Raw genomic sequence first — 18,297 nt, 5'->3', positions numbered from 1 at the left:
TCCCACACCGCACATTTGGCTTTGCAACCAACTTTTTTTCCCAGCTAATTTCTACTACCGTACCTCCTGGGGCTTTTCATGAGTGACTAACAAGGCTCTGTCACTGCACCCTGTGTGTGTAAGAAAACAGCCCCGCCCCCCTCAGAGGGTCAAAGAGAGTGAATGACTGATAAGAGTGTTTACGTCATTAATTTAATTCCACTATGGAACAAACCCACTCAGCTGCTGAGAACGATGCACAGAGCGAACCCTCATGCGCCCTGTTTGGAAGGGCGGAACAAAGAACACACACACACGGACATGGCAATTTATTGATGCTGGCAAAATTAGTGAGTTCATTGCATTCATTGTTTACTTCATTCATTTATTGATTATTAGCCCAGGCCAATTATCTTGTACAAAATGGTGTATCTTGTGTATTGTGTAATGTATTTTTCTGATCCACTTTTTTTAAATTTTGCCCATCATTCACAATCTCTCAGTAAGATTCTAAACCTGTCATGATCCGTGGTCCGGATCATGCTTAGTTTAGTTATGTTCTGTTAGTTTTGGACTTCCCGTTTAGGCTGCACCACGCCAAGCTTCGCCGCCTGTACCTGCACCACGCCAAGCTTCGCCGCCTGTACCTGCTACCACGCCTGACTCGTCTGCTGCGGCGTCCACGCCTGACTCGTCTGCTGCGGCGTCCACGCCTGACTCGTCTGCTGCTGCGTCCACGCCTGACTCGTCCCGCTGCTTCCAAGCCTGCCATGACGGCGCCGACGCGCCCACCTCCCCGTCGACCACTAATGTGGCAGCTCCCTGGTCGTCCGCCTCGTCAAGTGCGCCCACATCCCCGTCAGCCACGAATGTGGCCATTCCCGGGTTGCCCCCCTCGCCTGCTGCAGCGGCGTTCCACTCGCCGCCGCCACTTAACTTGTCCTCGGTGGATTCGGGGACATTTGGCCTGGCGACCTACCGCCAAGTCCTCCCTCCGACCTCCCGTGACTTTTGACCATGCTTGGTCTTTGTCTTTTTTTTGGGACATCTGGGATCTGTCCTTAAGGGCGGGACTATGTCATGATCCGTGGTCCGGATCATGTTTAGTTTAGTTATGTTCTGTTAGTTTTGGACTTCCCGTTTAGGCTTCCTTGTTTGTCTTTGTCACCATGGCGACTTATTGTGTTCACCTGTCTCTGATTAGTGCTCGCCCGCTCACCTGCTTCCCGAGCACTAATCAGAGGCATTATTTAAGTTACCTTTGCCTGTCAGTCTGCCTGGCTTCATTGATTATGTCACACTGTTTACGTCTCGTTCATGCCAAGTAAGTTTTGTTCATTCCATGCCATAGCTTCTGCTAAGTATTAGCTTCACTTGTTTTAGGCACGCTTGCCTTTTTGTTGTGTTGATTGTGTTTTGGTAGTTGGGTGATTTATGGTAATAAATCAAATCCTACCTTTACACCTTCGTCCGGAGCCGTCTTTTGCATTGAGAGAACAAACCGCAGCAAGCTGCAAAATCCCCATGTGATAAAACCGTGAAAAACTGCAAGTACGAGCTAACAATGCAAGTAATGGCGCTCTAAGAAAACGTCCCACAACCGCCATTAAAGTTCCAATTACATACCGTGACCTGCATACTAACGAAGCTATAACAACATTGTTATGGTAAGAGCTAACACAGAAGAAACACTTTTCTGGCGTGGTGACACATCACCTTGCTCATGCTGCTCCTCCGACTACTGGCGACTAGCCAGGTACTAGCTAGCTTGAGTTGCCAATAACGTTGGTTGCGACCTGCCAAAAAATAAAGACGAAGAAGCTGCTTCTGCTTTTGCTGTATTGCTTTTGCGTCAGTGAAAGTTAATGCTGGATTACAAATCATGCATCTCACCTGTATAGTAGAAGGTTGTGGCAACAAACCGGGAAATTGGTCAACTTTGAAAATCCACACGCTACCAGCTGTATAGTTCTCATTTTGGCTCTCAACAAATGGAACACAGCATAACATCATTGCAACGTCGCTTGGAATATATATATTTTTTTATCTGGGAGTGAAGATTCAAGATTCAAGATGATTTATTGTCAATTCTTAACATGCACAAGACACATAAGAACTGAAAAGTATATTTTCGGCACAGTCCCACTAAGAGCAGACATACGTTACAGGGAGACAAGACGGCGCCGCCATTTTTACGGCGCTCCTTAAAAAAAGGTGAGAAAAAGGTGATATTGGGAAAGGGGGGGAGAGTAAAAAAATATCAGTCAAAGGCTGGATCCACAAGATGGGGTCCAGACTGAGTCCAAGGGAAAAAACCTCATTTGCAATGCAAACATAAAAACGTTACATTTAGTCACAACAAACTCGCAACAGAGGGAGGGGGAGTTGGAGCAAACAAGCAGTAGTGAAGGCGGTGTTTGGGGAAGGGGCGCGTGCGTGCGTGTATGCCCAATCAACTTGGGTGTGATGTGGAAGTGTTTTTGTGGACTGGGGCCGATCTCAAAGTTCGACACCACGTGCTTGTTGAGAAAAAGGGAGGTGAAAAGCGTCCATCGTTGAGGATTATTCTGAATTTACCATTTTAAGGAGAGCACAAGTGCTGAAAAATTCAACATCCATCAGTCGGCGTCCCAGTGAGAGTGGACATTAGAAGTCATTGCTTTATGTTCTTATTTCAAACGTTTATCAATAGCGCTACATGCTAAAGCTCCAAGGCCCTTCACAATGTCTGCTATCTGTGGTAGCAAACACAGAAAGTGCTCTCTTTGTTTTTGTTCCGCATAGTAACGGTAGCGTTTGTCTGTAATATCCATGAGCAAAATATTGTAAATATCAAATGTTATCATGAATGTGCCTGTTTACTACATTACAATAGCATGTACATAACATTTTGATGAATAGTTTTGGATTTTGCTCTTCAGGCTGTAATGTTAGCCGCCTTGTACTAGCAGGTTTTTTTGTTACTATTGCATATTAAGGGAAAACCAAGTGTGTTTTTGTCTCACAAAAGATTGTGTATAATGGGCCAGATTTAAAAAAAACTGCTAGTGTAATCGCCCTGAGAAGGGAGATGTTTGCGTGTACCGATACACGGACACAACCTCGTTCTGCTCACGTCTGTAATGACTGCCAGGAATAAATCAAATACCAAACATGTACAAATACACAGTATTACAACAAATATTCATATAATGCACTCCAGTAATATTATACGAATATACATTCAAATAACAATCGAGTAGGTTTTCCTGTAGACTTTACCTTAGTGTAACAGTATTGAAAGATGTGTCAACAAGTAAATACAGAAATTCACCTGACATTGTAGGTTTATACTGCTGTAATAAAAGTCAAAAGCCTTATTATTAAACAGACTACACGGAACTCATCCCAGAAACTGTAGTAAATACACATTTCAGCAGAAATATACACAGATTAATCATTAACTACGCACAGTACCTTTTCTATATATTTAACACCATTGATGCAGTTAGCATCAGCTTTGACATCGGCAGTGCATCTAGCTTTAGCATTAGCTTGATCTAGTGTTGTCCCGATACCAATATTTTGGTACGGGTACCAAAATTATTTCAATACTTTTCTAAATAAAGGGCACCACAAAAAAATTGCATTATTGGCTTTATTTTATCAAAATATCTTACGGTACATTAAACATATGTTTCTTATTGCAAGTTTGTCCTTAAATAAAATGGTAAACATACAAGACAACTTGTCTTTTATTAGTAAGTAAGCAAACAAAGGCTCCTAATTTAGTCTGCTTACACATGCAGTAACATATTGTGTCATTTCCATTCTAATATTTTGTCAACATTATTAAAGGCCTACTGAAATGCGATTTTCTTATTTAAACGGGGATAGCAGGTCCATTCTATGTGTCATACTTTATCATTTCGCGATATTGACATATTTTTGCTGAAAGGATTTAGTAGAGAACATCGACGATAAAGTTCGCAACTTTTGGTCGCTGATAAAAAAGCCTTGCCTGTACCGGAAGTAGCAGATGATATGCGCGTGACGTCACCAGTTGTGGAGCTCCTCACATCTGCACATTGTTTACAATCATGGCCACCAGCAGCGAGAGCGATTCGGACCGAGAAAGCGACGATTTCCCCATTAATTTGAGCGAGGATGAAAGATTCGTGGATGAGGAAAGTGAGAGTGAAGGACTAGGGGGCAGTGAGAGCGATTCAGATAGGGAAGATGCTGTGAGAGGCGGGTGGGACCTGATATTCAGCTGGGAATGACTAAAACAGTAAATAAACACAAGACATATATATACTCTATTAGCCACAACACAACCAGGCTTATATTTAATATGCCACAAATTAATCCCGCATAACAAACACCTCCCCCCTCCCGTCCATATAACCCGCCAATACAACTCAAACACCTGCACAACACACTCAATCCCACAGCCCAAAGTACCGTTCACCTCCCCAAAGTTCATACAGCACATATATTTCCCCAAAGTCCCCAAAGTTACGTACGTGACATGCACATAGCGGCACGCACGTACGGGCAAGCGATCAAATGTTTGGAAGCCGCAGCTGCATGCGTACTCACGGTACCGTGTCTGCGTATCCAACTCAAAGTCCTCCTGGTAAGAGTCTCTGTTGTCCCAGTTCTCCACAGGCCAATGGTAAAGCTTGACTGTCATCTTTCGGGAATGTAAACAATGAAACACCGGCTGTGTTTGTTTTGCTGCAGCCGGCCGCAATACACCGCTTCCCACCTACAGCTTTCTTCTTTGCTGTCTCCATTGTTCATTGAACAAATTGCAAAAGATTCACCAACACAGATGTCCAGAGTACTGTGGACTTTTGCGATGAAAACAGACGACTTAATAGCTGGCCACCATGCTGTCCCAAAATGTCCTCTACAATCCGTGACGTCACGCGCAGGCGTCATCATACCGAGACGTTTTCAGCAGGATATTTCGGCGAGAAATTTAAAATTGCACTTTAGTAAGCTAATCCGGCCGTATTGGCATCTGTTGCAATGTTAAGATTTCATCATTGATATATAAACTATCGGACTGCGTGGTCGGTAGTAGTGGGCTTCAGTAGGCCTTTAAGGACAAGAGGTAAAAAAATTAATTATTAATCTACTTGTTTATTTACTGTTAATATCTGCTTACTTTCTCTTTTAACATGTTCTATCTACACTTCTGTTAAAATGTAATAATCACTTATTATTCTGATCTTTGCATACTTTACATTAGTTTTGGATGATACCACAAATTTGGGTATCAATCCGATACCAAGTCGTTACAGGATCATACATTGGTCATATTCAAAGTCCTCATGTGTCCAGGGGACATATTTCCTGAGTTTATAAACATAATAAGAATTTTAAAAAAGGAAAGAAGAGTTTGGTGGACCGGTACTTTTCAGAGGCGGTATAGTACCGAATATGATTCATTAGTATCGCGATACTATACTAATACCGGTATACCGTACAACCCTAACTTGATCATGTATAAAGCCCTGTCAACTGAAAAGACACATATCATGAAAATATACCCTTTCAAACATGTTTAAACACTATAAAGATACACTCAGGGGTAAAAACGATTTACATAAAGACACTTGTACCTGAGAAGGGACATGTTTGATTATACAGATTCGAGGACACAACTTCGTTCTGCTCACGTCTGTAATGACTGCAAGGAGGAAGTCAGGTGTCCCCTAGTATAGCTCCCAGCACAACGCACCCCCTGCTGGAGCCCTCCAGCACTATAATGGCTCTTAGTAATGCTGGCATTACAATAGCATTAGCACAAATTACTGTGATTTACTGCTGCCATTAACAATAAAAAAAAATTGAGATTGCAAATATAAAATTACATTTTGTTTGCTCACATGCAACTGTTGCATGTCTTCCTTGTGTTTCTTGCGCTAAGTTCCGCCTTAGTTTCCCTGTGTTGCTATCCCGTTAGCTTCTAGTGCTATATGCACGCTCATTTTGTTTGTTTTCTTGTGTTTGTTTATTTGTTCCGGCCTGATTTATTGGAATAAATCATTCTTCTTACCTGCAAGTTGCTTCCTGTCGTTCAACATGCCACAACCACGTCATAGAAAAGCACCAGCGTGAGTGACGGGAAAAGGCAGGTTTAAATAGCTCTCTGATTAGTGCTCGGGAACAGGTGAGAGTCCCGAACACTAATCAGAGGCATGTGAAAACAATGAATAGCCATAGCAACCAAGGAGACACAAAACCGGGATGCTGAAAAAGAACTTAAAGGGGAACATTATCACAATTTCAGAATGGTTAAAACCATTAAAAATCAGTTCCCAGTGGCTTATTATATTTTTCGAAGTTTTTTTCAAAATTTTACCCATCACGCAATATCCCTAAAAAAAGCTTCAAAGTGCCTGATTTTAACCATCGTTATAAACACCCGTCCATTTTCCTGTGACGTCACATAGTGAAGCCAACACAAACAAACATGGCGGAAAGAACAGCAAGCTATAGCGACATTAGCTCGGATTCAGACTCGGATTTCAGCGGCTTAAGTGATTCAACAGATTACGAATGTATTGAAACGGATGGTTGTAGTGTGGAGGCAGGTAGCGAAAACGAAATTGAAGAAGAAACTGAAGCTATTGAGCCATATTGGTTTGAACCGTATGCAAGCGAAACCGACGAAAACGACACGACAGCCAGCGACACGGGAGAAAGCGAGGACGAATTCGGCGATCGCCTTCTAACCAACGATTGGTATGTGTTTGTTTGGCATTAAAGGAAACTAACAACTATGAACTAGGTTTACAGCATATGAAACACATTTGGCAACAACATGCACTTTGAGAGTGCAGACAGCCCAATTTTCATCAATTAATATATTCTGGAGACATACCCTCATCCGCGCTCTTTTCCTGAAAGCTGATCTGTCCAGTTTTGGAGTTGATGTCAGCAGGCCAGGGAAGCTAGGGTCGATAGGGGGTTTAGCTCGCTCGTCTGCGGGAACAAACTGCCGCCATTGCTTGCCGTGCCACCGAGGTCCTTTGTCCCTGAATTGCTCACACACTCCGGCAGTTTCAGTGGGGGTCTGGCGGCAGATTTCTTTGACTTTATTGTTGGAAATGCATCTGCTTTGAGTGTCGCAGGATATCCACACATTCTTGCCATCTCTGTCGTAGCATAGCTTTCGTCGGTAAAGTGTGCGGAACAAACGTCCAATTTCTTGCCACTTTCGCATCTTTGGGCCACTGGTGCAACTTGAATCCGTCCCTGTTCGTGTTGTTACACCCTCCGACAACACACCGACGAGGCATGATGTCTCCAAGGTACGGAAAACAGTCGAAAAAACGGAAAATAACAGAGCTGATTTGACTCGGTGTTTGAGAAAATGGCGGATTGCTTCCCGATGTGACGCCACGTTGTGACGTCATCGCTCCGAGAGCGAATATTAGAAAGGCGTTTAATTCGCCAAAATTCACCCATTTAGAGTTCGGAAATCGGTTAAAAAAATATATGGTCTTTTTTCTGCAACATCAAGGTATATATTGACGCTTACATAGGTCTGGTGATAATGTTCCCCTTTAAACAACAAGTGAATCAAAACGTAACTAAACTATGATCCGGGCAACGGATCATAACAATAGTAATACAAGTCAAGAGGTTACTCTGCTACTTACAATCAGTGTATTCTACTAGTGCCTAAATTTACATCCTGTCACACGAGCCAAGATTGGGCTCACGGAGAACCTGACAGAAACTTGTGATTGGCACCGCAGCGATAGGAGGGTCAGGGGTCCTGTATAATAAAGCTCCGCCTTAGGGGTTGCTGACCCTCTATTGAAGACCTCTGCCCTTGGGTCAAGGTGTTGGCCTTTTTCAAAAGTCCTGTTGCTTGAATTCAACACTGACAAAGCCAAAATAGAAAATGCTGAGTGTGTATAAGCAAGGGTATTTTGCAGATGGTCGTCAAGACTTGAGGCCCGGGTTTAACTGCCCCGTTTAATGGAGAGGTTAACATTATCTTGGCCTCTATTATAAATCACAAAAGGCATGTAATGTAAATGAAGACATCAAATACAGATTGCAGGACATGACGTGAGCGGAATACCAAATGTGGACTTTAGAAGCGGCATTATATTCTCTCATACTGCTGTTATGGGAGTGAAAACTATTACTGTGGCAGGATAGTCCCCCTGCGGTGCAGACAAGCCAGATACTCATTTAAATTTACGATTTAGAAGTTTAACAGATGCTGTTACCTCGAGTGACTTTGGGTAAACGAGTACGCAGAAAGCAGTTATGAGTTTGGCTCAAGGACAGGTGCTTGTTAGCGGGTGGGCTGCCTCTCAGAGTGGGAACATTCATTACTCAGTAAGTAGTAAATTGAAGTTATTTCACAGGTATTAAACCACTTTCCTTGTCAAACATTAGCTTATTTCAACATGAGAAGTGCATAATGGCCAGAATCCCAGCTCTTCGGTTAGCGCACGTCGTGGCTCGACAGCAAAACTGCTCCATGAGAAAGCAGCGAATGGTTTCATTCGTCCGAGTTTCTTAGGCATGAAGCCTCCATGTGCTTTCATGATAAAGACATGACGATAGAAGACTGACACCCATGACGGCAGCTGTCAGCTGTCACCACATCCGTTGGTGTCGGCAAAACTCTGAATCTGCAGTAGCGCCACTTTGATTTGCGTTGATGCTCAGACGCCATCAGGCAGGCGGGTGAAGAGTCTCCTCATGCTGCATAGAGAAGCAATATTGGGACCTCTTAGAATGTGCAATTCATGAAGCTAGCAGTAAATGGCTTCCCACTGTCACAATAAAAGCACTTTGGTTTTCTCTACGGATGGATTATTGCAAATTGGCCCAGCTGGCGACACAAGTTGTGTTAGTTAGCATAGTGCATAGCAGAGCGAACCGGCTTGGTTACTTCAATGCCTTTTAGAACACTTGTATCAACCGTAAACATTCTAATATGTCAAAAGATGACACTTTAGGCCCATCTGATCATTATGACTATATCAGTGATTTGTGTGCATGTGTGTGCATGTGTGTGGCTGGGGGGACCTTTAATCCAAAACACAAAAACTCATTGCAAGGCCTCGGTAAAATTCAAAGTCAGTAAATGACTGATGTGGAACAAACATAATTTGTCACTGCACACACTGCTGTTTTGTTTGCATTACCGTGTCCGCAGCATATAATATCAGGGCTTATGGTTGCTGTTCCTTCAGAGGCTCATATCATTTCCAGGAGGACAGGAGAGTGTCCTACTAGAGTACAGGAAATAACTGGACACAGCCTTTTATGTAGACTTTTCTCCTGAAAGTGTCTAGTTCAGGGGTCGGCAACCCGCGGCTCTAGAGCCGCATGCGGCTCTTTAGCGCCGCCCTAGTGGCTCTTTGGAGCTTTTTCAGAAATGTATGAAAAATGGAAAAAGATGAGGGGAAAACAATCTATTTTTTGTTTTAATATGGTTTCTGTAGGAGGACAAACATGACACAAACCTCCCTAATTGTTATAAAGCACACTGTTTATATTAAACATGCTTCACTGATTCGAGTATTTGGCGAGCACCGTTTTGTCCTACTAATTTTGGCGGTCCTTGAACTCACCGTAGTTTGTTTACATGTATAACTTTCTAGGACGTGTTTTATGCCACTTCTTTTTCTGTCTCATTTTGTCCACCAAACTTTTAAGGTTGTGCATGAAAGGTGAGTTTTGTTGATGTTATTGACTTGTCTGGAGTGCTAATCAGACATATTTGGTCACTGCATGACTGCAAGCTAATCGATGCTAACATGCTATTTAGGCTAGCTATATGTACATATTGCATCATAATGCCTCATTTGTAGCTATATTTGAGGTCATTTAGTTTCCTTTAAGTCCTCTTAATTCAATTTATATCTCATGACACACTATCTGTATGTAATATGGCTTTTAATTTTTTGCGGCTCCAGACAATTTTTTTTTTTGTATTTTTGGTCCAATATGGCTCTTTCAACATTTTGGGTTGCCGACCCCTGGTCTAGTTAAAGGGAAATTGCACTTTTTTTTGGAATTTTGCCTATCATTCACAATCACTATGAGAGACAAGAACACACAAGTTTTTTGTTTTTTTTTAGGATTTTAAAGATGAGAAAAAAAACGCTTAAACGATGCAGCTAATGGGAGTCACCGTTGAAGTCCTCTAAAACAACGTCTAACCCCTCCATCAACGTGTTATATACACACTGCCAAGCTATATATAATGTAGTAACAGACACGTTCATAACAATATGTAATATGTACACTATTTACCGTAATTTGATCGTTTTAACCAATGTCGGAACTAACAATAAGGAACTGAAGAAGGGTGGAAAGGGTAAGGATGGAAAGGATAACGCAAGTATAAAGTAGACTAAAAATTTACCATAGTAGCAATATAAAATATAACATATATGTTATATTTACATATTATATATATATGATAGGAAGGGGCCCTGCGATGAGGTGGCGACTTGTCCAGGGTGTACCCCGCCTTCCACCCGAATGCAGCTGAGTTAGGCTCCAGCACCCCCCGCCACCCCCCCAAAAAAACACGAGTGTGTGTACTAATCATGGCAGAATTGGTTAATAGACAATGAAGACGACTATTTTTGGACAAATGAGGATTCACAACCTTATCTTTTTGAATAATAATAATAATAATATACTGAGGATGAACTACTGCTTATAGAAGCGAGCAAGAGGGAAGGGTGAGACGTTAGTGCAGACGGAATCCGAGAGTGAGATTAAAGTGACTACTCTATAAATGTGGAAATTGGAGTCTAGCTATTTTGATATAAATAGAGTGCTTACCCAAAATCAATGGGAAAAAAACATCCAGCTGGACCAGATGAACAACTGTCCATCGAGTAAGTCACTTTAATATCTAACATGATTTACGCAGCACGTCATGCGTGTTAGTACAACTGCAGTACATACGCTGTCGAGCTAGCGGTGTACAAACAAAACATGAAATGTGGGCTAATACTTAACAGTCGATTTTTACATGTTAGAATGCAAATAAATAATCTTTTGTCTCATAAGGATTGTGAACAATAGCCCCCCAAAAAAATAAAAGTGCAGTTCCCCTTTACAAGAAATACAAAATACGACTGTGGTAAACAAATTTCCGCAAAGTAGGGTTATTTCTAGTAAATTCATAGTTAGATCATACAATCACCGTTTACCACCTTCTAGATATGTTTTTAACATTATCAGAGCCCTCTTAAAATAAAAGACACATTTATACTTGTTCCATGCAATTTAGTATATACATATGCTGTATGTATATTGTGGCCGTTCCGTGGTCGCTCGCTTTGCCAGCCGCGGCGGCGGTCTACTTGTCGCCACCATCTGACTCTTCCCCGCTGATCTCAAGGACATAGGGCCAGGCGACCCACCGCATAGTCTTCCCTCTGCTCTCCCGTAACTTTGGACATCATTTTTTGTTTTTCTAGGACGTCTGGTATCCGTCCATTAAGAGGGGGTTACTGTCATGATCCGTTGCCCGGGTGATGTTTTGTGTAGTTGGATTTTTCCTTAGCTGTTTAGTTCTGTTTCAGCACCCTTGTTTTCTTAGTTGCCATGGGTGCAAATTTTTGTCACGTGGGTACTACTTGCTTCTTGCTCCTTTTGTTGGCTAGTCAGTTAAGCCTTTGCCGTAGCATCCCGTGCCATCGGCACGTTTCCTTTTTTGGAAGGTTGCTGCCACCTTCACTCATTGAGAAATATTTCTCTGCTTGCATCAATCCTAGTTGATGTCCCGCCCCCGAGAGCCATATGCCCCACCGTGATTGGTAGGTTGGTCCAGCTCTGCACACAACACTGTAAAGTGCCATTCATATAAAACTCCCGGGGCCACACTTACATTAGACTTTCATATTAAAGTGGGGGCCACAAAATATTGTCTCAGGGGCCGCCATTGGCCCGCGGGCCTCAAATTTGAGACCCCTCTTCTTGCTGTGATGTGACTCAAATCACAAATCAAGTTCGACCAATTATGCTTACTCAGATTGTCCGTCACTTCCTCCACTAATTTCACAAATTTGATTAATTAAAAATAAACCTTAACTGTGAAACTTATTTTTCTGTTTCTTTGTTTAACAAACAATACCAACCTTTTTAAAATAGGGTAAATGTTAGGTCACAAAAGGTCGCACCTAAAATTTTGAGCCCAATAAATTTGTTCATTTTCACCTAGTTAAACAATAATAACTTTCTTAATATTTATCACAGAAAAATTATACGTATATTCCTAAAATCGTCTTGACAAGACCTGTCTGATAATACTGGTTTCATATAAATGAATTTTACACACATACCGAATATATTGCTTTGGATGAGTATTTTGTTTGAGGCAAGAGTTTGAAATATTAGCGTTCGTGCGCATATGCGCGCATGTTAAGTACAAACCCCATTTCCATATGAGTTGGGAAATTGTGTTAGATGTAAATATAAACGGAATACAATGATTTGCAAATACTTTTCAACCCATATTCAATTGAATGCACTACAAAGACAAGATATTTGATGTTCAAACTCATAAACTTTTTTTTTTTTTTGCAAATAATAATTAACTTAGAATTTCATGGCTGCAACACGTGCCAAAGTAGTTGGGAAAGGGCATGTTCACCACTGTGTTACATGGCCTTCCCTTTTAACAACACTCAGTAAACGTTTGGGAACTGAGGAGACACATTTTTTAAGCTTCTCAGGTGGAATTATTTCCCTTTCTTGCTTGATGTACAGCTTAAGTTGTTCAACAGTCCGGGGGTCTCCGTTGTGGTATTTTAGGCTTCATAATGCGCCACACATTTTCAACGGGAGACAGGTCTGGACTACAGGCAGGCTAGTCTAGTACCCGCACTCTTTTACTATGAAGCCACGTTGATGTAACACGTGGCTTGGCATTGTCTTGCTGAAATAAGCAGGGGCGTCCATTGTAACGTTGCTTGGATGGCAACATATGTTGCTCCAAAACCTGTATGTACCTTTCAGCATTAATGGCGCCTTCACAGATGTGTAAGTTACCCATGCCTTAGGCACTAATACACCCCCATACCATCACAGATGCTGACTTTTCAACTTTGCGCCTATAACAATCCGGATGGTTCTTTTCCTCTTTGGTCCGGAGGACACGACGTCCACAGTTTCCAAAAACAATTTGAAATGTGGACTCGTCAGACCACAGAACACTTTTCCACTTTGTATCAGTCCATCTTAGATGAGCTCAGGCCCAGCGAAGCCGACGGCGTTTCTGGGTGTTGTTGATAAACGGTTTTCGCCTTGCATAGGAGAGTTTTAACTTGCACTTACAGATGTAGCGACCAACTGTAGTTACTGACAGTGGGTTTCTGAAGTGTTCCTGAGCCCATGTGGTGATATCCTTTACACATTGATGTCGCTTGTTGATGCAGTACAGCCTGAGGGATCGAAGGTCACCGGCTTAGCTGTTTACGTGCAGTGATTTCTCCAGATTCTCTGAACCCTTTGATGATATTACGGACCGTAGATGGTGAAATCCCTAAATTCCTTGCAATAGCTGGTTGAGAAAGGTTTTTCTTAAACTGTTCAACAATTTGCTCACGCATTTGTTGACAAATCGCCCCATCCTTGTTTGTGAATGACTGAACATTTCATGGAATCTACTTTTATACCCAATCATGGCACCCACCTGTTCCCAATTTGCCTGTTCACCTGTGGGATGTTCCAAATAAGTGTTTGATGAGCATTCCTCAACTTTATCAGTATTTATTGCCACCTTTCCCAACTTCTTTGTCACGTGTTGCTGGCATCAAATTCTAAAGTTAATGATTATTTGCAAAAAAAAAAATGTTTATCAGTTTGAACATCAAAATATGTTGTCTTTGTAGCATATTCAACTGAATATGGGTGGAAATTTATTTGCAAATCATTGTATTCTGTTTATATTTACATCCAACACAATTTCCCAACTCATATGGAAACGGGGTTTGTAGCTTTGGGTAGCAGACATCATTGTGTAGCCGTTATCGATAGAACACTAGCTGTGCATCCCCAAAGATTGTATACTGAGAGAGGATGATCAAACTTATGGTGATGTATGGCGCACACAATGTATTTTATACAAAGTACATTCGCAGTCAGTCATATCTTCTTTTTGTCACTTAAAAAAAATACAGAGGACGTGACCTTGGTGTCGTTATGGCCATGCACCGTAGGTACCGCAGGTGCAGCTGCGGCGGAGTGTAAGGTAACAGTGAAAACGTGGACTGATTTGTATGGAATGCGGGCGTTACTGGTAGAACCGATTGGATAATAAGCTGTGACAAGAGGTCTCCACCTTACACTGTGAAGTGAAGGGAAACCAAATGATTTATGATCATAGTAAATAATAATGACGGGTTATATTATATATTTTAATTCATATTCCTGCATATTTATATTGAATTTGTCTGCAAAAAATTCACACCAAATTATTTAGAATGGCTTAAGAATATTTTAGGGGTGCTTCAGCCTATGGACGTCCATCTTAGTATATCTTTTGATTCAAATTTTACCACTTTTGTTGCCTTGGTTCAGACGCCAGTGTGGGCAAATATCTCAGCCGAGAAAGCCACACAGTCATCTATAATCTTTTGGCTTTTGGAGTGCTTGGGTGACATTACTACATTCAAAATTAGGGCAAAATAACAATAGCAAAGGTTTAATGGATTGCTATGGGCATACTTGCCAACCCTCCCGAATTTTCCGGGAGACTCCCGGATTTCAGTGCCTCTCCCGAAAATCTCCCGGGACAACCATTCTCCCGAATTTCTCCCGATTTCCAGCCGGACTTAAGGCACGCCCCCTCCAGGTCCGTGCGGACCTGAGTGAGGACAGCCTCTCGTCACGTCCGCTCTTTACTTCATACTTCAGAACCGACTCCCACACTTGCCATCAGGGTGCGCAATACAACATAAACCGTTGGCCAACGGTTTAAAAAGTAACCACAGAACACAGTAGTGTTCTGTGGTTACTTTTTGGTTGGCCAACGGTTTACGTTGTGTTGCGCACCCTGATGGCAAGTGTGGAAGTCGGTTCTGAAGTATGAAGTAAAGAGACGTAACTTCATCACCTCGCTTGGTTATTGACTCCAACCCAGAATATTACACTGCACATACCTATGCTCCTTCAAAGGCTGTGCTACTGGCTGCAAAGCATTGCACTTTCAAATACAACAATGAGTAGAGAGGAGTGTTATGTGTGTATATGTATATATGTCAAGTATTTATTTTATTTATATATTTACAGTATATATATATACATATATATATATATATATATATATATATATATATATATATATATATATATACATATATATATATATATATATATATATATATATATATATATATATATATATATATATATATATATATATATATATATGTATATATATGTAACAGGGTCAATTATGTCTTGTAAATAATGTATTTTATAATGCTTTATTATTGTTATAATTACACAAAATCTGTAAGTTACATGTAAATACCTGAATATTGTTCGATGTTTTGTCAATGTGGAACCATTGTCTCGTTGTCCCTCCTACTGCAATAATTACTGTGACACCTGTCTTTATATATGCGTTGGACACGCCTTCCAACTTCCCTTTTGTCCACCATAACGAGAGAGGTAGGCGTCCATGCGACGACAGAAAATGTCATGTTCAGAATTTCAGTTCACTTTCTTGTTCTGTATTGTATTTTGTGTAGGGACTCGACGACGGAAAAAACTTATTGACAACGATTATATTCTGTGTTTTATCAGGTATGTTTATTTCACTGTTGTACGCCCTTTTGTCCACCATAACGAGAGAGGGACTCGACGACGGAAAAAACTTATTGACAACGATTATATTCTGTGTTTTATCAGGCCTCCCCTCTCTTTTCCTCCCACTGCCCTCTCAGTGTGACTCATCCAAAAAGCTTTTAAGTTTCGTTTTCCACTTACCAGCCTAACAGCTGATAGCTACGTGTGCCGAAAGACAATCCACTCACACATGCTCACTCTCGTCTTCCTGTCCAGTGCAGGATGTCGGACTGTAGACTGTACGCGTACCAGGAGGAGGTGGTCCAGAGGGCTCTGCGAGGAGAAAACACCATCATCTGGCTGCCGACGGGAGCTGGGAAGACGCGTGCCGCCGTCTACGTGGCCGAGAAGCACCTGGAAACAAGGCCGCGGGGGAAAGTGGTGGTCCTGGTAAACATGATCCACTTGGTGGACCAACACTACAGCAAAGAGTTCGCTCCCGCCCTGGCGTCGTCCTACAAGGTGGTGGCGGTGAGCGGCGTAAGCATCGAGAAAGATTTCTTCGGCAAGGTGCTGCGCGACTCTGACGTGGTGATTTGCACGGCGCAGCTCTTACACAACGCTCTGGTCAGCACGGAGGAGGAGAAGCGCGTGGAGCTGTCAGAGATCTCCCTGCTGATTGTGGACGAGTGCCACCACACCCAGAAGAAGATGGTCTACAACCAGATCATGATGGACTACCTGCACAAGAAGACGCTCGCTGAAGAAACGCTGCCTCAGATTCTTGGACTCACGGCGTCGCCAGGCGTGGCCGGGGAAAAGAGTCTGGACAAAGCAGTGCTGCATGTACTCAAGCAGTGCGTGAACCCACGCAAGTCATATCTGTTGATGCTTTTGGAGATATGATCACAACATTAGCTAAACAGATAGGAGACAACATCTCTGCCAACATCAGCATGATGCACCAGCCAGGTGCCTTCCAGCCTCAGTCCACTGCTGTGAGCCCTTCCTCCGGGCATGATGGTTCGCCACAAGTGAAAGTAGTTGTGCAGCCCGACGTCAAAGCACCACCTTACTTTAGGGGTGATAATGCTGATGTGTTCTCAATTCATGAATGGGTAGACATGATGAAATGTTACCTAAATAGAGTAAAATGTGACAGTCCTCCTGAAATGTTTGAGCTAATTATGTCCAGACTGACAGGCAAAGCGAGGGATGTTGTAAAGGTGTCGCTGCGCAGCCGCCCTGAACTGAATACAGCTGACCTGCCCACTGCAGTGTTTGACATTTTGAAAGGTAACTTCAGTGAGCTATCATATTCTAACTTGCCTATGAAAGACTTTTACTGCACTATTCCCCATTCTGGTGAGAGTGCTATGGACTACTGGATTCGTCTTAACAAGTCCATTGATGCTGCTGATGAGTGTCTCCAAATCTGTTGAGGACCCCAGTGCTGAAGTCGTCATGATGTTTATTAACCACTGTCCTGACCCTCATCTTGCCTTGTTGTTTCAACTAAAGACACCTGAGCAGTGGACTGCAGCTGAGGTTCAGGAGCGTCTAGATGCTCACATAAGAAAGATTAGAAAGACAGCAGCCCAGTCTCAATGTATGATGGGCTTGTCAGCTTACAGTCAAAGCCCAGTGACTGATTATTCTTCGCCACAGGCTCTCGGTAGCACGCCAGCAGTCTTTGCTTTCTGTTCCTCAACCTTCCCCTGCCCTTTCCTGTAGTCAGCCTCCTTCTGATGCACTTGTGGCTGTCGCACATCAGTCCACCTCCCCATTCCACCCATCTTCGGCTGTCAATGTGGCGCCGGCCGCTTTTGAGCCACCAGCTAACGACCCTGGTGCTCAAGTTGTGGCCATGTTTGATAAGGTTCTGTCCTTGTGCAATGCATCTTTGGCTAACAATCAAAGACCAGGAGGCCAAAGGTCAGGCACCTGTCAGACTGGTCAACCCAGAAACCATCAAAGTTCTGTGGCAGTCAAGTGTCGAGTATGTACTTCCAGTGAACATTCAACTCATGCACACTGTAAGCTCTACAGATTGTGCCTCAACTGTTTGAGACCTGGTCACATGAAGTGTGAGTGCCCACAGGCCTCACATTCCCCGGCTATACCGCCATCTTTTCCACCCAATGCTGATTTAAACTAACCCGCCTGTGTAGTGAGAGGGGTAGCATGGGCGATGCTAGTAGCACCCTCAGTGAAAATGAAGATGTGCAATTGACCTATGTGAACTGTTGTAGTAGCCTTTCTGATGACAAAACAGTGATTGTTGTGGGTTCCCATAGAGTGGAAGGAGCTAGTGAGTTGTTTTATGCTCCAGTGTCTGTGGGGGGCCAGTCTGTTTTAAGAGGGATGCTTGATTTAGGTAGCATGTCATGCACGCTAAGTGTGGAGGCGGAGTCAAAGCATAGAGCTGTTGGGCTACTCCCTAGTCCTCGGCCTGTGCCGGAGAAGGTGGTCCTTGTTGGCTGTGGTGGCCTTATGACACAACCCAGGTGCATTTATGACATTGAAATTGAAGTT

General features: G+C 42.7%; 1 protein-coding gene across 1 annotated transcript; it reads left to right on the top strand.

Moving 5' to 3' along the window:
- The first annotated feature begins 15,986 nt into the window (after positions 1-15,986).
- LOC133617967 (ATP-dependent RNA helicase DHX58-like) lies at positions 15,987-16,668 on the top strand. The gene has a single exon (XM_061978439.2). The coding sequence runs from the start codon at positions 16,045-16,047 to the stop codon at positions 16,666-16,668; it is 624 nt and encodes a 207-aa protein (XP_061834423.1). The 5' UTR covers positions 15,987-16,044.
- The last annotated feature ends 1,629 nt before the right edge of the window (positions 16,669-18,297 follow it).

Source organism: Nerophis lumbriciformis, linkage group LG02, assembly GCF_033978685.3.
Source record: "Nerophis lumbriciformis linkage group LG02, RoL_Nlum_v2.1, whole genome shotgun sequence".
Taxonomy (NCBI): domain Eukaryota; kingdom Metazoa; phylum Chordata; class Actinopteri; order Syngnathiformes; family Syngnathidae; genus Nerophis; species Nerophis lumbriciformis.
Note: the sequence above shows the minus strand (reverse complement) of the source record. Positions and strands in the feature narration are given on the sequence as shown.

What these genes read in the sequence shown, in the direction of transcription:
- LOC133617967 (XM_061978439.2), top strand. Translation starts at nt 16,045, where the DNA reads ATGTCGGACTGTAGACTGTACGCGTACCAGGAGGAGGTGGTCCAGAGG.